This window comes from Chlorocebus sabaeus, chromosome 11, assembly GCF_047675955.1.
Source record: "Chlorocebus sabaeus isolate Y175 chromosome 11, mChlSab1.0.hap1, whole genome shotgun sequence".
Classification (NCBI taxonomy): Eukaryota; Metazoa; Chordata; class Mammalia; order Primates; family Cercopithecidae; genus Chlorocebus; species Chlorocebus sabaeus.
Genome location: NC_132914.1, coordinates 82,380,295 through 82,404,691, shown reverse-complemented (window position 1 = coordinate 82,404,691; position 24,397 = coordinate 82,380,295). Strand labels below are relative to the sequence as shown.

At 32.2% G+C, this 24,397-nt stretch overlaps 1 protein-coding gene across 2 annotated transcripts in view; it reads right to left on the bottom strand.

Moving 5' to 3' along the window:
• Positions 1-24,397, bottom strand: part of LRRIQ1 (leucine rich repeats and IQ motif containing 1) — a 225,744-nt gene that overhangs the window by 92,612 nt on the left and 108,735 nt on the right. For both annotated transcript variants that reach the window (XM_037996759.2, XM_008004167.3), the window contains exons 18-22: positions 10,493-10,582; positions 9,714-9,835; positions 9,099-9,194; positions 8,768-8,850; positions 2,134-2,235 (exon numbers count right to left, since the gene is read on the bottom strand). In XM_037996759.2, coding sequence (XP_037852687.2) covers positions 2,134-2,235; positions 8,768-8,850; positions 9,099-9,194; positions 9,714-9,835; positions 10,493-10,582 — 493 coding nt within the window. The remainder of the gene's footprint in view (positions 1-2,133; positions 2,236-8,767; positions 8,851-9,098; positions 9,195-9,713; positions 9,836-10,492; positions 10,583-24,397) is intronic.

Genomic DNA, 24,397 nt, shown 5'->3' with positions numbered 1-24,397 from the left:
TTACTTGGTTCCAAAAGAAAGCAAACTAAATAGAATTCACATGGGGGAAAGAAAATAAAATCATAGAACATCACATCATAAAGCTTGTGTGGAAATGTTTTACATTCTATAGGCCACTTTGACTTTATCACTACCTTGAACTATTTCTAGCATATTTTATACCAGTACACAATTCAATAAACATATCATACATACATATTATACTGTTCTAGATGGTAATGCAGTTTCACATTTAATAGAACAAGATAGAATGCAAGAGAACCTATTAGGATAGATTTCTCTTTATGAGTCTGAGATATATGTTAAATTAAAGGACGAAAACACCCTGCTCATCTTTCTTCCTAGGCATTTCTTTTCTAATGCAACAACATTCCTATTTAACAAACAATATCTATGGAATTGTTACTGATTTTAGCAGAATTTCCACATTTTTTTAAAAAAGACTGAAATGGTAGAGTTAAGACTGTAACAATGAAATACACTCTGATTAAAACCCCAGCCTTATTTTAAATTGGGAACATATTTTAATTCTATCAAAATATTAATCCATAAATATTTGTTGAAATAATATTGTGTTTTGACATGGATAATGGGCACCAAAATTTTTTAATGTTTTACTATGGAAAATATTTAATATAAAAAAAGAATGTAAAGGAAACACCTACATACTATCATCATCGATTGGTCCAACAATTTCAATAATTTCCCATACTTGCTTTATTTATCTTTCTATATATGGTTTTATTACTATCTAACTTTTTTTGCTGTTATTTGAGAGGGAGTCTTACTCTGTCACCCAGGCTGGAGTACAGTGGCTGGATCTCGGCTCACTGCAAGCTCGCCTCCCGGGTTCATGCCATTCTCCTGCCTCAGCCTTCCGAGTAGCTGGGACTACAGGCACCCGCCACCACGCCTGGCTAATTTTTTTGTATTTTTAGTAGAGACGGGGTTTCACCGTGTTAGCCAGGATGGTCTTGATCTCCTGACCTCGTGATCCGCGCCCCTCAGCCTCCCAAAGTGCTGAGATTACAGGTGTGAGCCACCGCGCCTGGACTATTGCTATCTACTTTAAGGAAAATTCTAGACTGCATGGCTTCCACCCCTACATACTTCAGTAGGCATTTCTAGGATGGTATAAATTTGGTGGTTACCAAACTTTTCTTTAGTTTGAGACATTACAAAACAGAAATGTAAATCAAATTGTTTCCATTTTCAATCGTGCTATGAAGATGCCTAAATTTTAAGATTTATTTAAATCTTATAGAAGACAAAATATTGCAAATGTTCATAGGTCCTTTTCATTAAAATATGATTCTCCTTTTCTATTAAAATTGCTATCCAAATACAGGTTAAATTATGAAAAAAATACCAAAATGAAAATGTAAAATTAAATAAAAATTTATACTAAAAATTTAGTATAATTTTATACCATTTTTATACTATACTATAAATTTTTTATATAGTATAAAAACTAAAAAACATTAGTATTAAAAGGAAAGCAGATGACAAACATTTTAAGTCATGTTTGCTGCACTGCTTTGCATCATGCTTGCTGCTTTATTACATTTAAATATTTCTGTTTAATAATTTAAGTTCATATTTGTTCTGAATATTGACATCAGAGATATAATCAGAACTATCACGGCCTAGATGTGCAAATCCTTCACCCCAACAGTGAGCTGGGCAAACTTCAAATATTGTAAACTATTTTAAATTCCTGAGTATAATTTATAGAGCTTAATACGATTTATGTAAATTGGCAGTAAACAGAATATCATTTCAACATGTGATCACTTCCACTGATACAAGCTAATATATCTGTCACTGTAAAATTTAAATAATATTAATATCACTGATGATACAGCATTATAAAACATTCATATATAAATTTAAAAAATTAAAATTTATGTAAACATTGATACAAATTTTCAGTTACTATATCAATATTTCAGCACACTAAATTAGCACTTCAGCTTTAAGAGCCATATTTTGAGTTATTCAAGTATATGTTATACATAATTCTTTTTATATATACTTTATGATTCATTAAGAAATAAAAATTTATTGTAAATACAATTCTTTCAATCTTTCTTTATCTTTATACCGCTCCATGTATCTGTTATTAAGCCATACCTTCAAAGTAACCATCTCTTCTGGGCTGTACTTTCTTTGATGATTTTGGAGCAGACACTTTATTTTCATTGTTTTTGAATAAGGATAGACGCACAGTGGAATCTAGACAAAATGAGCAGGAAAGGAGCAAAGTTCATCTTTGGTTAATTCCTTCTCTAAATGGCCACATATTTCTTATATGGTGATATTAAAAAAAATAATATCCACTCTACAAAGCTCTATGAAATTGATGATGATGTTATATTAAGCTTCATAACATGGAAAGGTAGTCAACTATGTACATATTATTGGTTATCTGATAAAACACATAGCCAATACTTAAAGAACAGAAATACTCTACTTTTCCATCTAAAGTATGGGGAGCTGGGATATAAAAGATGGAAGCAAGACAACTAATGGAATAAGAAACAGGTAGGAAAGGTTATTTCATTAATTTAACACCTAAAATAGTGGTTTCTCTTTTGCCCTAATGTATTTTCAGATAACAAAGATGTATAAATTTTCCCCGTATATTCAAAGCCAAGAATATTCAAGATCTATTATATGACAAAAAACAGATTGTGAATGTAGACTATACATTATATATTAAATTAAGAAACAAGATTTTTAACACTGTAAATACCAAATTACATATTTTAATTAAATGCTAAAGTAGAAAAAATAAATAGTATTTGCATAGCTGTTCTCCAGCGTGAGCAACCTGACAATTTCCATTAGTCTTCCAGTAATAATTCATCTTTAGCAAGTATGATTTACATTTTTCACAATGATTGTATTTCTCAAGATTAGGGAAAATGTCGGACAATGTTTAGGTACATTTCATAAGTATTAATATATGTAATCTCAGGTGTTATAGTTATTAAATGTTTCTTTTTAATTCAATATGAACTATCAGTAAGAATAATAAAAATCTGTTTATATATTTCATAAAATAAGTATTATATATCATCTAAGTCATTGACAAAAAAATGACATGTGAAAGAATCATTAGTCAATGAGGAAAGACGTTACCATGAGCTTACAAACTGTTTGGTATCTTATAACCATCTCTCTACTCTCTTGCTCTTCTTGCCTTTTTATTTGATGCATGTATTTTCTGACAACATCACAATTCAGCAGACCTGGGTTAGATCCCAGTTCCAACTTTTACCAGTTGTATGACTCTGGAAAAACTGTTCTCACTTTCTGTCTCTTCTTCTGTCCAACAGAAGTAATATTGTCTTTGAAGTACTAGTAGTACTGTACAAATTAATGAGATCATTTGTGTAAAACATCAAGTCCCATGCACACATTAGTGTAGGTTCTCAACAAATAACAGCTAATAGACATAATTACGACATAAACAATGAAATATTTCCAGTTTGTATTCTTAGAAAAAAAATTACATTCTTCTTGAAATTTACTGTAATATATAAAAATACATAGAACGATAATTGGCTCCATTTCATTCAACACAGTGCACTGAACAGAAGCTATGGGTATTTTATAAGTTCTTTGGCATTTCCTCGGCCAAATAATAAAACAACCATACTTTCCTCATACAACATCAAGGTCAAATAATTTAATATGTATAAAATGTTTAGAAAGGTTATCTAGCTCAAATTACTCAAAATAATTTTATTCCCCAAGAGCAATAAAGAGTGCTACATTATCAATATCTTTTTGTTTTAAAACATTCTGATTGCATCAGCATAAATGGATTTAATCTTGAATTAATTCAAATTGCCAAGGGGTAATTATAAGAAGTAAGAAACATAGTACTTTTAGATAGAAAAAAAATCACTTGATTTTGATAGTCCCTGAAAATACCACTGGTAATAAGACAGTATTCTTACCTCAATAAAAAAAAAATGAATAAACAAAAACACAACCCAGTTAAAAAAAAAAAAAAAGCCAATTGTAAACATTATAGCTTGTGACACGTTTTTATTCATTATAAAGTCAGTTTTGTACACTTAAGTCTACCCCTCTGTGATAATCAACAGCAGATCTATGCTGCCTTTTAAACATAATCTTTGTATCTCCCAGCAATGATTTGCCCAATGTTGGGTAAATAGGTATTAAATTGATGTTCAAAAATGTTTCAAGAAACCCCTAGGTAAGTTACCATGTCCCTATTATGCATGTGTCTCTATACTTAACAGTTTATTATTTCATTTAAATAAAATAATTTTAGTTAAGCATTAGAGTATCCATATTATTGAATTTCTTGTACAATACCTTTTAATTTCTATAATTCTAATTTATCTCATTGTTTTATTTTAGTATTTTTCTTCTTACATACATATCTGGTTATTATTACCCATTTTTTGCAGATGCCAAATATAGCAGTGCTGTAAAATAAGCTTGAATAACTAACAATATTTCATCATCTTATAAGGAGTACTATTTACTAATTTAAACTTGCCCAAATATAAGCATATATTTACATGACTAAAATGCACACACATATTGTAAAATGTATATTAGTGACTTTTATTTAGTTTTTTTGAGTCAACTGACATTCATTGAATATCTACCAGGTGCTAGGCATGGTGGTAGTAGTTCTGAGATGTCAAGGGTGTTTCAGCCCTCAAGGATCTTAATATTCAGATGAATTTTATTATTAATTTTTTGTTGTTGAGAGCATAACACAGTAATATCTGATCAAAATTCTTGTAAAATCTTTCTGGAAATTAATGTGGTAAACAAAATAAATCTTGAGTAAACTTCATTTTGGTGGAATTTTGCCTATACTATTCCCTGTTGGTCCCTCCCCCTTAACATTCTTTAGTTACATTTATTATCATTCTGCAACCTGATTGCTTTGCTATAGCCCATGAATTGCTTACTTGACATGAAAAACATTAGTCTTTTTTAATGTTAGCTTAATTCCTGGCAGAAAATCCATGTTACTTATTCGTCCTATGTTCCCTAAACCTCTTACCAGCTACTCTCCACCAAAATCCCTATACTCAGACCCCATTCTCTCTGAGCACTCTGAGGAGTGCTCCACATCAAAACCAAACACCCACTCCTTTTCTGCATCCACCTCATCTCAGTCTTGCTACCAATTACACTCAGTACTGTGAGATTATCGATCCTGCATGTTTTCAATAAACCAGTAACTCTCACCTTACACAGGATCTTCTTCACTGCACGACTGAATTCTAAACTTCCCTGGATATCTGCTAAATTTCAACACAGATCACCAAATTCTGAAACTGCTTCTGTGCGTGAAGCAACAGTAAAAACAAACAAACAAACAAAAAGCCCAGAAACACAAGACCAGTCATTATTGATTCAAGCTTATGCCAATCAAGAGTTTAAAAGCAATTACTCACTAGGAAAAACAACCACCATAACCCAAACATAAACTGTGTAAGTGATGACAGCTCCTCATAATTTTAGATTTTACCCTGTGGCTTCCAATCAATTCCTCCTCTTCCTTCTCCAACCTCCTCCGGTTTTAATCAGATGGCCTCACTTATACCAATAGAAGTCCTCAATACTAAGTCTCCCCTAGTAGCTGTCCATACCACATCTTTCCTCAGTTTCTTGCCTCTTCATTAATGGGCCTCCTCGTAAGTATTCTTCCCTCTCTCTGCAACTGATTCCATTACATTCTACTTTCTTAAATTAATTGACCCTCTGCTTTTTGTTGTATTTTAATTTTCTTAAATTAAATAATCTTAAATAAATAAAATATTATTGACTCATGTCCCTTAACTGATAAAAATATGTACAAAATACAAACAGAAAATATGAAGTGCTTGCTACTGAGTGCTCTAAGGTTTTCTGTGGCAGAAATTTGAACTAAAGCTACCATACTTCATGCAATTATGCTCCATTTCCTTGAGGATTACTACTTTGTTAGATTGTAGAACATAATTTATTACATTAATTGTTCCTATTCTCTGACACCCCTCCTGCCATGCTCCCCACCCCAATAGATCTAGTTAATGTCACAGCAGTTTTATAGACGATGTTGCCCTCTAGTGGCCTAAGAATTTCAAGTTGGCAAGTTGTGTATGTAGGATATATATCTCCAAGTACATTTAAAAATTACTAGTAAATCTTTAAGTGTTTAACCAAATTTAGAAATTTAAAACATTGTTTTAGCTCATTAGTGAGTAAAAATTTTAAATTATGGTCATTATTTGAGACAGATGCAAATAAGTTAATAGTATATCACAGATCGATTTAATTATAAAACTGGAAAAAGTATTAAACATTTTTTATTCTATAAGAAGAAAACCTGAGGCACAGAATCTTAAATAATTTGTTCACAGATACAAAATGAAATAAGTGCTACATCATCAACTGAACAGAAGATAGACAAAATGTGATAATTAGAAAAAATCTCAGATTTTCTTTTTCAAGCTTTTCACTATTAATCCTCCCTTTAATGTTTCTAATCTGTATATCTGTTGTGAATGAAGAATAGAATGAAAAAAAGTGAGGAGAATATAAAACTTATCACTAAATTTTACATTTCAGCATTCATGTTTTAAACAAAATATTTAGTTTCATTAATATATTGATTTAAAAAAGCAAAACAAAAGTGATACATAGAGATATAAAACCTTACACAGTAATAAGAGTGTAATTTGGATTATAATCATGTTATTAGAGTAATAATCTCCATAAATAAAATACAATTGCCATTTAGGATTTTAACCTAACCCAAAATGTTAAGTTAAAGACATGGTCATTAAGTTGGACGTCTGGTTATCCTCTTTCATTTGTTACCCTGCCATGCCCCCTTGTGACTGATAAAAAGGGTTTAATTTTTGTCTGATAATTATCTCTAGTCGTGGCCATTAAAACAATGATTTTTATGTACTAGCATATATTCCTTACTGAATCCTTTGTTAAAACACTTGCTATGCTGCTTTATCAAAAATGTTCTCATCCCCAACCCTCAATTAAAAGAGTTGGCAAGAAAGACCTATATATTTTCCAAAGACAGAATCGTATGGCAAGTCTGACAAGCTAAGCTTTTCCTCTACTTTCACTACTGGAGGCTATTTATTGTAAAAGCTACAAATACTTTTAAAAGTGGGCCTAGCAAAATTCCTTGAATACAGCTATGTCATAATTATTTATTGAATATTGGCTGAATCAGTTCTTAAGCCACCTCTGATATTTGAACTTGCCCCAGGAGTTTCAGAAATTGTTTTTATTCCCAAAATGTTATTTAAAGAATGTTTCTGATACTGCTGAAGATGATCAAAGCAATAATAGAGTTTATCAAACTACCTGATTTACACTACTAGATTCAATATCAAGAGAACTGAGAGCCTCAGTATCATTAAGAGTTTGTAGTTACTATTTCACTGGGTAACCACCACATAGCATTCAGTTCAGAGAAGCCTGATGAACCTAATAGGAGTTTACAAAATCAGAGTGTGGGAGGTACAAACAAATTAAAAAGCACAGTGTTTGTATTTTCTTTAAAAATGCTTGAAATGTTAATGTTTTAAATCTGAAAAAATTACTACTCAATAAAAATAAGTTATCACAAAAAGGCAAAAAATTAAGATATCACTAATATAACAATAAGATACACAAGTTGAACACTTCTGAATATAAAAATAAATCACCAGGAATTTATCAATGGCTAGTAAGTGAAGTGATGCGCGAATAAATATCAGTTATTCCTTGAAAATCAAAAGCACTTTTGCAATATTTACTTGTTTTAAAATTTCATATTTATATCCGGGTCTTAGAATTTACTGAATTATAATTAAAATATAATTAATAGAAAAAGATAAAAATAGTATTATGAAATATTTTTTCATGTGATTCCATAAGCTAGATCTATAGGAAAAGTGTACATTTATTGCACTGCTCATGAGTAACAGGTCTTTTATGGAAACTTCTTACTAACAATAAGAACTTAAAAAAAAACTGATGTACAAAAGAAATGCAAAACCAATACAAATAACCATGTTCTTATATTTAAATGAGTAAATATTTAATTATAAATAAATAAAAAGTTATATGCAATGATTTTAAATAGTTTTAATTAAACATATAAGATCCTGATATTTCTTCTCTGACTCCACGTATTAAGTAATTACACTAAAATAATCAGAGGTATCCAAAGAAAAACAAATGATTTAAAGAGTATTCATAAGTGAGATAGAATAAAATATGCTTTAAAACATTTCCCAAGTCCTACAAAATCATAAAATATATAAACTTTGCTTTTCCAAGATTCCAAGTTGTGAATGAAGTCTTTATAGCTAAAATCCATGGAACTGATAAATTTGTATAATTTAATAATCAAGCAATGTAAAAGCACACAAAAGAATAAGGAGTGAAGCAGATACTCTTTAGAGTCAACGTTTCCCAAAATGAACCTGTTTTAAAACAACTTATAATTCTCAGTACACAATAGATAGAGCAATCAATAGCAAAGTATATAAGAAAGAGGTGAAAAAAGTAAAAATAGTGTTTAAGAGTATAAGTCATTCAATAGTATAGCATAATTTTCTCTTAAGTTTATTTTTTCGGAGTAATTATCTTAGACATAGTCATCTGTGAATTCATTACTTTTCTTATTAAACACAATTTATAAAATATATTTAAAGGAATTATCTTCTATTTTGCATACACAGTTATTATTCAAAGAGCACTAACTACTCACCTATTTTTTTCTTTAGTTTCTTTGATTTCATTTTCTGTGCCCTCTTCAACATTTGCTGAGCAGTAGAAATGTCCTTAAAGCCCCTATTAAAAGATTAAATATAATAAAGTAAAATAAATATCCGGATCATACTTAGATACGCAAATACATATAGACATGCAGTATAGCATACTAAAATAAATGTGAATTCCCATTTAAGAAACTAAATTAGTCAGATGGATAGTTTCTTAAAAACTGATGTAGGCATTCTTAAAATCTTGAAAAGTATCTGTCTTGGACATTTAGCAGTCTCTCAATTTTTTAATTTATTAGTGTCAAATTGACTACATACCATTCTTCTGAAATTTTTTTTTCTTTTTCAGATTTTAGCAAACTCTTTCTACTGGTCTTTGATTCAGGTGTCCAGGAAGAAGTTCTATTTTCTGATCTAGCAATAGAAAACAAACACTTTTAACTGAATCAACGTAAGTATATCAGCACTTTTTAAAACTACAAGCTGTTTATGTTGTCTCAAACTTGGAAATAAAATCTAAGTTAGCAAAAAACATTATCTTGAAAGGCAATAAAAGTCTGCCATTAATTTAAAATGTTTACATTTCAATTACTTGAAGCATATTTTAATCTCTTTGTCAAAAGTAATGCAGCACTGGAATTTTTAGTCTAATTATTATCTGTACCTATATAGCAGTATTTAAGATCCACTTGTTTACAATCATTAATTACATTATTTCTTTGACATATACATTTTGTAGTTGCTTTAATGTACCTACTTCATTCATTTTGCTTACACTGAAAAATCTTCATGACCATGATGTTTTTAGTACTAAATGTTCCATTTTCTAAACAAGTACATTCACATCTAGTTTTATAATTGTACTACTTTTGTAAGATATGTAATACTGTTGTTATTCACAGATTGATTCTCTAAAACCGTAGTTCAGCTTACCTGCCACTAAATTGTGTATGTTCTGAAGAAGACAAATTTTCTTTGTCATTACATAACCATGCTTGAGCTGGATTACTTGGTAAATTAAATGAAGTATCATCCCATTTTAAGTTTCCAGGAATCTTTTCATAAAAAAAAGTAAGTAAGTGTTAAGTAAATTTTAAAATCCTAGCATTTATTTTGTATTACTTTACGTGCATATTACCAAATAGCCTCCTAAGGGAAACTCATTATAAAATTAAAAGTTATAATAAAATGAAATTTATGGAATATATTATACATGTGCTTTGTTGTAGTGGTGGAAACTATGCTTTTTGGGATAGCTCTCATATAGAAAATGATTAATTGTAAAGATCTTAAAAAATCTCAGAAAACTAAAACTTCAAAGATTATCAAATAAATAACAGATATTACAGTCCATTGACCTCTGACTGAAAATCTTCAGCTGTTGCCCTCTTAATGCATATTTTTGTATTTTTAAAGTGCTGTCAACTAGTGATTTTAGTCTACTGCCAAATATGCAGCTGAAGCGTATCATTTTTTTTTCTTTTGCTACTGTGAAATAAAGTGTTGAAAGAAATCCAAAATAAAGAAAAAAAGGAGCAAATGAAAGAAAAGCTACATGAAAAATTACATCTGGGGATGAGGAGGAAGTCAGAGGCTTCTAAAAGTAATTATGTTTTTCAAGTCAATAAATTGTATTATTAATCACTGCAACATAGCATAACCTTTAGAAATGAGCAAAGATCGAGGACTCAGAAGTTTCCATGACATGTTACCTTTGGCCAATGCAGCTGGTTTGAAAGAAGCAGTGTTTGTGAAGGGAAGCGGGTGGAATCTGATGCTAGCCATTCTTCTTCTAAGGCAGCCTGCACAAATAATATAAAAATGTATGTAATTTAGCTTACATAACTTTTACAATGTTTCTTTTAAATTATAGACTACAAATGTTGACAAAGTATATCAGAATTTTTATTTATAGGAAATTTTCTATGTACTATTGTGAGATGATATTCATCTGTTTAATGAAAACATGCTAAAAATGGGATAAGACTTTTCATCTCTAAGTTTTGGATAAAGTGAAAACTTAATATTTGAATGCTCTAAAAAATGAGGTGCAGACTCTTCAGTGTATTTAACTGTTTATAACTATGACTCAGACAAATCTAGATGGAACTGAGTAAAGTCATTTTTTTAGCTCTTTACAGTACAGACATCACTACTGAAAATTTATAGTATTTTAATATGTTAGTATCAATTTTTCTATAAACAGTCTATAACCAGCTTTTTCTTAATTTTTTTTTAAATTTCACAAAGTTTCTGAATAGAGTAAGAAAACATACTTTGTGGCAATGATTAAAACAATATAAGGAACATGGTCTCTGTTTTTTTTTTTTTTTTTTTTTTTTTTTTTTTTTTTTTTTTTTTGAGACGGAGTCTTGCTCTGTCGCCCGGGCTGCAGTGGCCGGATCTCAGCTCACTGCAAGCTCCGCCTCCCGGGTTTACGCCCGAGTAGCTGGGACTACAGGCGCCCACCACCTCGCCCGGCTATTTTTTTGTATTTTTTAGTAGAGACGGGGTTTCACTGTGTTAGCCAGGATGGACTCGATCTCCTGACCTCGTGATCCGCCCGTCTCGGCCTCCCAAAGTGCTGGGATTACAGGCTTGAGCCACCGCGCCCGGCCCGGTCCCTGATTTTTATTCTCTAATTCAACTGTTCAAATAACAAAAATATAAGTTTAAGCCCAAATTTGGAAATCCCTATTTTAAACTCCCTCTCTCTTTACCTTAAAACATTTTTCTTCATTTTATGGAATTTCCAAATTTATTATATCTTTCTACAATGGAACCTGCTAATTATATTAGTATTGTATAATTTAGGATGTAATTATCTGATTTTTACTTGATTGAATATATAATATGGCTTAGAAGTAATTTCTGTGTTTCTGTATTTTATTTTTGGGAAAAAAACATACTTAGAATACCAATTTTTTAAAAAGGTTCTAAAATAATCAAACATTTTATGATTTAAAACTAGAATAATTTATTCTGAGGGGATGTAAATGCAATTTTTCATTTACACAATTGCAGTGTCTTGACTGCCTTTTGAAAGACCATTGGAAAGGCAGGCCTAGAACATACTGACTATAGGAAGGTAGTGCAATGACAGAATTTCACTTAATAAAATTTAGTCTTAGGATACCTACTCAAACTCACACCATTTGAATGTTATGTAAATAGTGTGCCTCTACTCAGTTGCTAGACAGATCAACTGTTACATTTCTACAGTTATGTATGGTTTAATATATATTTCGTTGAAGAATTGCTATTTGTTGGTTTTATGAGAGGAATAAATTCAAGAGTTCTTTTGCATAATATGGTTACTATAGTTAATAACAATATAGTGTATTCTTGAAAATCATTAAGAGAATACATTTTAAGCATTCTCACCACAAAACAATGTTAACTATGTGAGGTAATGCGCATGTTAATAAGTTCAATTTAGCCTTTCTACGATGTATACATATTTCAAAATGTCATGTTTTACACAATAAACATATACAATTTTTATTTGTCAATTAAAAAATTCAAATTTCCATATTGGGAAATAATTCAATAACTGTAAAAAAAAATGCACTATTGGAAAAAGAGACAGAAAGAGGCAGAGAGAGACAAAGCTCTCTCACCACAGCCATGAGTATTCCTCCTTCTCATCCTCACAGAAAGAAAAAGGTTGAAAATGGCAGTCTAGAAACAATGGCTACAGTTCAGGGAGACTCTAAAATAAAAGGAAACATGTATACTTTGGTACTTTTGGAAAATTATAGAAAAAAGATACGGCCATTTATTTCTAATATATTTAAGCCATTTATGTTGATCGTTTGTTAAATCAGGCTAGTAATTCAGTAAACTCCCACTGATTTATACAATCAAAATTCTCTCTTTAGCTCATCATGAATGACAAATAAATCTAATGACTGTTCTGTTAAAATAAGGGGGGGGGGATGGAAATTTTTATTTGATGTAAAATTGTAAACATGATTCAGAACTTATTTTATTTTCAATGAAAAGGAAAATCCAGTCACAACTCAGGGAAGATCAGGGGCCACAATACATCAGCTATAATTGAATTAGCATTTTTATTCTGCTGAAAACTGCTAAATTGATGAGAAAATGTGAAGGAGACAATATTACAAAGGCAACGTTCCACTTGATGAGTGGTTATGGAAAAGGACCAGCATTATCAGGCAAGTTGCCTGACTTTTACACTGGTTTTATACAAACAGCCTTTTTAAAATTGTTATTTCCTTAAACACCTGCCAAACCATCTACTTTTTATATTCTCTAGAAATCCAGCTGTTGTCTCTCTTCAGCAGGACAAGATCCCACAAAGCACAGTAAACTTCTTTGCCACATCATAGAGATGTTGATAGAGTGCTCTTCCTTGGAAAGTCTATATAGAGTCTGGAGAAAATTGACATTTTCTAATTAATACCTAAAAGTACAGAAAACTTTGAAAATAGCTTTTTTGGTTGAATAGAAAGTTTATAGAAACTTTTATAGAATTCCAGAACAATTATTTAACTACTATCTCTTAGAAATTTCTAGAAGCATAAAGAGAAGGTTTTACATAAAATGTTAAAGATGCTTTTGGTAATTATATAATCACAACCAAAAATATGTTACCAATATAATGAATTTATATGTATCCAAGCTTTTTAATATCAAATAGATTTGGCATTACCTAGTATGCTGAGGGAAATAAAAATTTCAAAATGTCAGGAGAAATTGGCTAAGAGTTATAAATATTTTTTATGTATGTTAAATATTTTAAAATGTATGTTAATATATGGTGCTTACCACTGCAAATTTATACAAATTTCAGTTGTTGCTTAATAAAGCCTTCTACTCACATAGACCAATGGAACAGAACAGAAACCTCAGAAATAACACCACCCATATACAACCATCTGATCTTCACCAAACCCTACAAAAAAAAGCAATGGGAAAAAGATCTCCTGTTCAATAAACAGTGCTGAGAAAACTGGCTAGCCATATGTAGAAAACTGAAACTGGACAACTTCCTTACACCTTGTACAAAAACTAACTCAAGCTGGATTAAAGACATAAATGTAAAACCTTGAATCATAAAAACCCTAGAAGAAAACCTAGGCAATACCATTCAGGACATAGGCAGAGGCAAAGACTTCATGATGAAAATGCCAAAAGCAACTGCAGCAAAAGCCAAAATTCACAAATGGGTTCTAATTAAACTAAAGAGCTTCTGCTCAGCAAAAGAAACTATCATCAGAGTGAACAGGCAACCTACAGAATGGGAGAAAAATTTTGCAAATTTCCCAATTGACAAAAGTCTAATATCTAGAAGTTACTAGGAACTTGAACAAATTTACAAGAAAAAAACAAACAACCCCATCAAAAAAGCGAGCAAAGGACATAGACACTTCTCAAAAGAAGACATTTACATGGCAAAAAAACATAGGAAAAAACGCTCAACATTACTGATCATTAGAGAAATGTAAATCAAAACCAAAATGAGATACTATCTCACACCAGTCAGAATGTCAATTATTAAAATGTCAAGAAACAATAGAGGCTGGTGAGGCTGTGGAGAAATAGGAACACTTTTACACTGTTGGCGGTAATATAATTTACTTCAACCATTCTGGAAGACAGTATGGAGATTCATCGACGATCTAGAACCAGAAATACCATTTGACCCAGCAATCTCATTACTTGGTATATACCCAAAAGAATATAAATCATTCTACTATTAATATACATGCACAAATATGTTTACTGCAGCACTATTTACAATAGCAAAGTCATGGAACCAACCCAAATGCCCATTAATGATAGACTAGATAAAGAAAATGTGGTACATATACACCATGGAATACTACACAGCCACAAAAAGGAATTAGATCATGTCCTTTGCAGGGACATGGATGAAGCTGGAAGCCATCATCCTCAGCAAACTAACACAGGAACAGAAAACCAAACACCGCATGGTCTCACTCATAACTGGGACTTGAACAATGAGAACGTATGGACACAGGGAGGGGAACAACACACACCACGGCCTGTTAGCCGATGGGGAGGCAAGGTGAGGGATCTTTGAGGACAGGTCAATAGGTGCAGCGAAACACCATGGGACACGTATACCTATGTAACAAATCTGCACATTCTGCACATGTATCCCAGAACTAAAAGTAAAATAAATAAATACATTTTAAAAAAAAACCCTTCTGTTCAGATATTCTTTAACTTACAACTGAGGATTTGGAAAGCTTTCTGGCTACTTGAGAATTATTATCAAATGTACTTATTACTTATATATTGAAAATGAAGTTGAACTTGGATAGATATGTAACTGGCAATGGAGGCAGCCTTCACCTGGAGACATCACTTCTGGTTTTGTATTTGCAGCCTTTCTGATACAGTAACCAGGTACACTCCTATGGAAAAGCACTATTGTCATTCTATTTGATTCCTTTAGAAACTAAATGACTGGCACTTAGAGTTCTCGTGACTCACTGGCTTGATAATTCCCATTTTGGGTGGGACAACTTGAATTCAATGACTAACAAGGTGAGAAAGTCCCAAAAGGTCTTACTTGTAAAAAGAAAATGGTATACTTAAAAATGCAGCCAGCCTGGCCCCAGTAGCATTCAGTTTTTCATGAAAAAAAAAATAAATTAAAATATATATATATATAGAGAGAGAGAGAGAGAGAGCAGCTATCTATCTCAGGGAACACTTATCTCCACTTCACTGCCTGAACCAAAGTTGCTGTCTCACAGGGACCTCAATTCACCCAAGTTCCCTTAAATTCTTGGGCCTGGTTCAGTGATGATTTGGCTAAGCAGAAACCAAGCTGATTCTTGGACTGTTGGCAATGGCCTAACAGTTGGTTCTGCCACATGAAAAACTAAAGACACCATGACTTGAACCCTCAAATAAGGAAAACAAATCACAGCTGCCTATAGAACTGTCTGTGTTATTCATACAGATGCCCAAGGAAAGGGCCCATTCCCTAATGAGAATCACTGGAATCAAGTCACTGATTGGGTTTAACTTTATATCTAAGGTAGACCTACTTTTTATACCAGACTTGTGATTCCTGAAAAATTTGCTCATTTGTCTTATAGTGAAGGACGTCTCATCTTGTGAATTTTTGCCCCTTCCTGTTGGAAAATTGACTATACTATACCTTCAAATATTTGCCACTGTTAATATCTTTTAGGTTATCCATCAGCTGACTTCGGCCATACAAATAGGGCCTTTGAAATTAGTTGCCTAAGTTTTCAGTTTTCTGGACCATTTGATTGTGACAGTTATGACACAAGCCAATCAACAATGAACTGATAATCTACACCTACCTCTATCACCTCCTTCTATCCACACAACTAGATAAAGCAATTTGATCAGTGAGCATAGCTCTCCCCCCAAAAAATATCATATTCTTGCAGCCACTTCCTAGGTAATGATTAGGAAAAATGCATAGAGGGTAATAGAGATCTATTTGGACAACTCAGGATTCTATCCTGACTATTCCTGGGTATGATGAGTATCTCTTTTCTCTAACAGCGAGTATAGGCCAGAACAATTAAACAACGTACAGCCTGGCCAAAAGAAGAGCAAGAGTATTCAAACTAATCTTAGCTATGGTTTATAAAAAGGCACTTGTTCCTTGTTCCTGAACTTTCAAGATGAAAGGTCTAAGTGTCAATAGAGAATGATTAGAAAAATGGTAAAGTTATAGCTGTTGAAATGTAACACACTAATTTTGAGGGAGTAGCTGGATAACAAAAAACCAGAATCTTTGAAAGGAATACCTTAAATCCTGGGAAGCATAAAAGAGGGAGATTTTTATTTTTGAACTGCCCCTACGGCCTACTTCAAAAAAAAAACAAAAAACAAATAAACAAACAAAAAAACTTCTGCAGGACTGTCACAAACTGTTGCAAGCACCTTAAATTTAACTTACTAATGGACCTGCCGTCCCATTCCAGGGGGCTCTGAACACAATTTGATAGTAATTTACCTTAAGTTTACTAAGAAATCCATCAAGACAGCAGGACATGGCCCCAGATGTTGCACTTCCCTTGTGAAACAGATGTGGATATTTTCCCCATCCCCATCCTCAGTCATCCCATGGGGTGGACAAATGCCACTTAGAAGGTGTAGTGGTCATAACATAAGTGTTAAGTCAACAGCACTATAGCCCTAGAAAGCATTCAGGTCAGCTTCAACTCGCTGAACAGGGTTATTCTGGATGGCAGAATTGTCCTATAATTCCTTCCTGAGGGACAAGAAGGAGTCCAGCTATAGTTAGATTACAGTCTCAAGGCTATTGGGAAGATCAATTAAAACATTAAGGAGAAAACACCTGGACTATTGATAGTAACTTTAATTGCATGAACCATGAGGCAAATCTAATTGATTTTTGTCCCAGCCCCTGTCAGATTATTCAGGGTGGCCACTGGAATGGTATACTTATTAGAAAATTTGTCATGTAAAAACAAGGGATGGATATTTTGGGGACAAAATTCTCCATGGATCTCTCACAATTCTGCATGACTTTTGACCGATTTTATTACAGACTATTTTTCCAAAGATGTTCATAAAACTAACAGAATCGGAAGGCAGAGACTGTGTTTCCCTTTGGAATAGAGGGCAAAAATTTGTTTGCTGTCTGGTGTAATAAAGATAACTTTCTCTGGAGCATAGGATGGGCAGGGTTGCTAACAGCCTTTTAGAAGATATGGGATATCCTAGGCTCAAGACTACTAGAAAGACATTGTTCAGATTTCCTCCTATGGAACTTGGGGGAAAAGGAGAATTGGTACATGAAGCTCTTGCTGCCTGCTGTCAGAGGTAATAAGTGTTTTTGTCTCTTGAAGTTTCATTTCTTCTATCAGCATCCTAACTTGTTAGAGTTCGTATAGGATAAAATCTCCGATCCCTCATAGTTCTTGGCACTTAATAAATTAGGATAAACTATACTTAACAAACCTAAAATAAAATTACTCTTGGTTGTAAGTGTTCCTTGGTTAATCACATGTTAAATGAAATCACATTTCAGAGAGGCAACAAATCAACATAAGGAAACATTTCATGGCCAACTGATCTAGGCTTTTGGAATCTGGTTAATTTATAATTTTGTACTTATTTCTCTTATAAAAATTATAATTAACTGAAAATATTCTAATATATTTCTGATATTCCCTAAACTTAGAGCTATGGTTTTTTCTGTCTATTTACCTATCCTGGCACTAAGCGTGGTGTCTGCCATATTGTAAGCATCGTTGGCATGAAAGAAAAAATGTTTGAAAAGATTTTATATAATTGCATAAGGATATGTCTTAAAAATCCAGACCTAAAGGCAACTATTGTTTTCAACTAAATCAGTGAAAAAAGGGAAATCCTAGTCAGATAAGTTCTGTATACAGAAAAGTTTGAGCGGAGAAAAAAAAAAAAAAACAATTTGATTACATCATCTGAAGTTTTAAGATGATTTTAAAATAAAGGGATGGCAATGGAAAAGGGGGCAAAGATAGGTCAAAGAAAGACAAAGCAACAGTACTTTCCTTACTGGTACTAGCTTTAATCACTAGCTCCTCTAAACAATAATCTCCGCATTGCAAACAAAATTATCCACTTAAAATATGAACAATATTTAGCTCCCTTACTCGAAACCCAATAATAATATTCTAACACATTTGAAATAAAATCCAAAGTGCTTGACTTCATATCCTAGGCCTAATGTGGACTGATCCCTGGCTACTTTTGTATTTCTTCTCTTCTCTCTTTTTCTCCTTTACTAATCAGCCTACCTATTGTAAACTTTCTGTTCCTTTAATACACTGATTTCATATTTCAAGCCTTACATACTTGCCTTACACTTAGCCCAAAACAGTATACTGTTTTGTTTATATGAAACTTATTCCTTCACTTTATTTTCACATCTCTATTAAAGGGTTATACCTTATACTGGCCTTTCTTGATCACCCAATTAAACACTATGCTCTATACTTTAAACTTTCTTAATATTTACAGTAATTTTCAATATCTTATTTTATACTATATATTTATATATGTACTTATTGTCTGTTACCTCAAATAAAATGTAAATTCTATGAAGTTAGGGATCTTATCTCTTTTCTTCACTGTGGTAAGAACAATGCCTAGAAGATTTAAAATGATTGTTGAGTACTGAAATACTCATTTATAAATATTTCAGTTCTGCAGTTGGAGACCATTATCCTAAGTGAACTAATGCAGGTCCAGAAAACCAAACATGGCGTGTTCTCACTTATAAGTTGGAGCTAAACAATGAGTACACATGGACACAAAGAAGGGAACAACAGACACTGGGGCCTACTTGAGGGTGGAGGACAGGACGAGGTGAGGATCGATAAACTAGTTGTCGGGTACCATACTTACTACCTGGATGATGAGATAATCTGTACTCCAAACCCCATGACACATGATTTACCTATATAAAAAAGCTGTACATGTACCCCTGAAACTAAAGTTAAAATTTTTTTTAAAGATATCAGTTCTGGCTCAATACAGGGACACGTCTCTTGCTTCTTTAAGCTGACTAAAAAACAAAACATAAACAGCTGATAGAAAGATATCTACAAGTGATCCAGGTAATGCATTAAATTACAAAGGTTTGAAAATACCATACTTATTATGTTCAAGAAAATGGTGGACATAATAGAAAACTTCAACATACAAATGGAATTTATAAAAAAAGAATCAATTAGAAATTTTATAACTAAAAAATAGAATAACAAAATAAGAATTCAATAGATAGGCTAAAAACATCACGAGATAAAGTAGGGAGGATGATTAATGAAAACAAAGTAGGTCGGTAGGAAGCATCCAACATAAAATATGATCATTCCATGACATTTGTCTGAGCAATGATTCTTAAAATATGAACCCAACAGCACAGAAAGACAACAAAAGCAAAAATAGAAAAATGGGGTTACATCAAATTAAAAAGATCCAGCGCAGTAAAACAAACAAGGAAGAAAATGAAGAGATAACCTACAGATTGGGGAAACATATTTGCAAATCATATATCTGATAAGAGGTTAATATCCAAAATACATAAGGAACTCAAACAACTCAATAACAAATGAACAAATCAAGCAACTGGAAATGAGCAATGGACCTGAATAGACATTTCTCAAAAGAAGACATACAAATGGCTAATAGGTATATGAAAAAACGTTTAACATCTTTAGCCATCAGGGAAATGCAGATTAAAACCACAATGAGATATCACCTCACACATGTTAAAATAGCTATATCAAAAAGATGAAAGATAACAAGTGTTGGTAAGGATATGGACAAAAGGAAACCCTCACACACTGTTAGTGGAAAGGTAAATTAGTATAAGCCATTATGAAAAGCATTATGGAGGCTCTTCAAAAAAATTAAAAATAGAACTGTCATACGACCCAGAAATTCCACTACTAGGTATACCAAAGGCAATAAAATCAGTATGTTGAAGAGATATTTGTATCGTTGTTTTCACTGTAGCATATTATCGCAATAACCAAAATATGGAATGAACCTGTGTCTGTCATTGGACACATACACAATGGAGAATTATCTGTCCATAAAAAGGATGGGAACTGGTCATTTGCAACAACATGAATGAATGAAGAGGACATTATGTTAAGTGAGATAAGCCAGGCACAGAAAGAGAATACCTCATAGTTTCACTCACACGGGGAATCTAAAAAACTTGATATCATAGAAGTAGAGAGTAGAATGGTGATTACTAGGGTTTAAGGTGGTCAGTAGGGGTGGTGGTGGTGGTTGCAGGAGATCTTGGTCACAGGATACAAAATTTCATATAGATAGGAGGAATAAGTTCAAAAGATCTGTTATGCAACATGACGACTAAAGCTAACAATAGACTGTGTTCTTGAAAAATGTTAAGAGAGTGAATGAAAGTATTCTCACTATAAAAGTAATGTGTTAAGTAATGAATATGGCTAATTAGCTGGATTTACACATTTCACAAGGTATATATACTTCAAAACATCAAATAACAAATATTTGAAATAAATTTGGACAAGAGATTTCCAAAACTGATGAAAGATTCAAAAAGTTATATGATCTCACCAACTCCAAGCAGGGCAAATAAAGAAAATCATACCCAGCTTGAGAAACAAAAATAGAAAATCAACCTCAAAAGTTACCTGGGGGATGGGATAGGAAGCCAGTATCTTCAGAGAAGAAAAATTAAGACTTAATACTGACTTTTCAACAGGAACTATGGAAGCCACAAATGCTAACAAAATGGCATATTTAAAAATTGAAACCTAGCTAGAATTCTATTCTTAGAGAAGATAAATATTTAGATAAATATTCCAAAATATTTTTAAAAGAAATAAATTTTCAAGCAATCAAAAACTGACTGCTACTAAAGAGTGTCTTTCAGGCAAAAGAAAATGATCCTAGATGGAAACATGTTAATGCAGGAAAGAATGAAGTGCATGAAAAAATAAAACCCAATTAATTAACTAGTGAGTAAACGGAAAAAATAGAAAAACAAAAATACTTGATAAATGCAAAAGAGGGTAATAAAAAGGAAAAAATCAACATAGAACAAATAGAAAACAAATGAAAATTGTATAAACCAAATTATATTCTAAATTAAAATAAATTAAAAGTCTAAATACTCTAATAAAAATAATGCCAAAATAAAATATAAAAATAAGCAAAACCTAACTATATGCAGTTATAAGATACATTTTAAATATAAAATCACAGTAAAGTTCAATGAGAATGGTTAGAAAGATATACACTATGAAAACAGTAGCCACAAAAAAAAGCTGCAGTAGGTATAAAATATCAAAGGAAATGGCCCTTAAGCAATTAGTTAAAGAGGGAAACTATTGGTCAAGAGGAAAATATTATTATAAGAAGGTCAATGATACAATGATTTAACTAGCCTCAAAATGTATATGCCCCAAAACTCAGTCCCAAAGTATGAGGTCAAATTTGGCAGAAATAAAAGCCAATTTAGAGAAATCCACCAGCACAGTAAGAGATTTTAGCACTCTTCTCTCAATACCTCATAGACTGCCCCTCCTGCAAATCACTTAGGATACAGAAGATTTAAAAAAAAAAAAAGTTAAAATAATTGAGATTTTTAATAACAATATACTTACCTACAGAATACATTCTTTTATGTTCACATGGAACATTTTCAAAAATATAGTATATGCTGAGACAAAATTTTAAACAACAAAGAACATCAATCCTATATCGAATTCTCCTAGAAAACAGAAACAGAAGAAACACTTCCCAGGGAAATGTATAAGGCCAACATAATATGATACTAAAACCCAAAGAGGGAGCTGTATAAGAAACAAAATTTATATAGTCAATTTCTTTTTGAATAACATGAGAAAATGCTAAACAAAATAATAGCAAATATAAGCTAGTAATAGGTAGAAAAAGATAATGCATTATAGCTAAGTCAGTTTAGACTAAGATTACGAGGTTTAATGTTTGAAAGTCAATGTGAGATGCATTAAAAAGTATTTGATAAAATCCAAATTGCATATAAAGTCACCGTCATCATCATTATCAGCAGCAGCAGCAGCATCTTAATCTCTAAGATTCTAAGGAAGTTAACTTCCTTAAACCATACAGAGTTTCTCTAAGAAACCTCTAGGAAGCATCTTACTTAGTGGTGAAATATTGAAAGCTTTCACCCTGAGACAAGGAACTAGAAAAAGACGTTTGCTAATAACACCACTATTTAACATTGTAATGGAAGTAGTAACCAGGATAATAAGACAAGAAAAATAAATAACAGGTATAAGAATTAGAAAAAAAGAGAAAACTGTCATTCTCAAGTGATATGATTGTGTATATAGTATATTCAAAATATTTGACAGATAATCTATTAAAATTAATAAGTGATTTCAGCAAAGTGGTTGAATATGAGGTCAATATACAAAAATAAATTGTATTTCTATATATGCTTAGGAACAAATCCAACTGAAAATGTACAAGACCACTATGAACAAAATCTTCATGGTGTCTTGCTATTGTAGATATTCCAAAATGCTTTGAGTATTTTATTTTAGTCAGTATTAACACATTAGAAAGAACAGAAACTGTCCTCTAATTAATACAAGTCATTATGAAATAGTATTTTCCACATTGAGGATTGTTATGGAAAACTGAAGTGAGGAAAGCAGGCTTCAATTTACTCAATGTCTTCAAAAACAAGGTAAATTAAATTCAGTTTTAAAAACATTGGAGATAAATTTAGAATAGAAAGTAAGCCAGGCCGGGCGCGGTGGCTCAAGCCTGTAATCCCAGCACTTTGGGAGGCCGAGACAGGCAGATCACGAGGTCGGGAGATCAAGACCATCCTGGCTAACACGGTGAAACCCTGTCTCTACTAAAAAATACATAAAAAACTAGCCGGGCGAGGTGGCGGGCGCCTGTAGTCCCAGCTACTCGGGAGGCTGAGGCAGGAGAATGGCGTGAACCCAGGAGGCGGAGCTTGCAGTGAGCCGAGATCCGGCCACTGCCCTCCAGCCTGGGCAACAGAGTGAGACTCCGTCTCAAAAAAAAAAAAAAAAAAAAAAGAAAGTAAGCCAGAAAGATTTCATATAAGTGTATTTTAAAAGCATTTACATTGTTGTCATAATACCTAGGTTTATTATTATTATTATTATTACATAGAAGTAAAAACACAGTTTTTCCTGAGAATAAATAGCTGACCTTATAAGGAATGTGAAGAAAGAAACAGTTCAATTTATTTGAGCATTTAAGATTTGAGAGATGAAGAGTGCAGAATAATGGTAGATTTTACAATTATACTATCCAAATATCAACTAAAAATATTATCGCTGACATTTCTAGAAACGTGCTAATCAGCAGCATGTTCCAAAAAAGCAGTTTCCCAACCTAATAGAATAATGTTGAATTTTTAAGGGCTTCTTTAAGGTATGATTATGCCTATGAAAACAATTCAGATGTAAGCAATAGTGCTCTGTCTCTACAACAGCTTCATCTTCATAATCTTACTGATAACATTTTCATAAATTCATAATGCAGTATTGCAATGAAATTTGGAGACTTTCAGTAAATCATGTTTGACAGAAAAAAATGGAGAAAACATATAAAATAGATTTCAAGTCTCCTAACTGAATTTTGAAATTTACCGTACAATTTAATATCAAAATTCTCACTGATGTGTCACATATGCACACATGCAAACATAAGACTATATTTACCTCTTGCAGTTAGGGCATGTGGTGATACCACTCCCATTTCATTTTCCTATTAACACATTAAAGTTGCCAGAAATAAATTAGACCAGTTATTGTGAGACGGCATCTGGTAAGAGAATCTTGAAGCTCATTAAGATACAATAAATGTATTCTTACACATATTTTTGAATGATTTAATAACAGAATGTCTACAGTTGATGCCCTTTTTGTTACATAGCATGGGCCTGCTGAAGAGATCCTTCCTGTTCTGGGCCCTTTTTAAACCTGGAGCAGTATTCCCAAGCATGATCTACGCAGCCTCTAGAACCTAAAGAGGTTTACCAACTTGTTCTTCTTAGTGGTGGAAACTACATGAAGCAACAATCCACCCTTTAC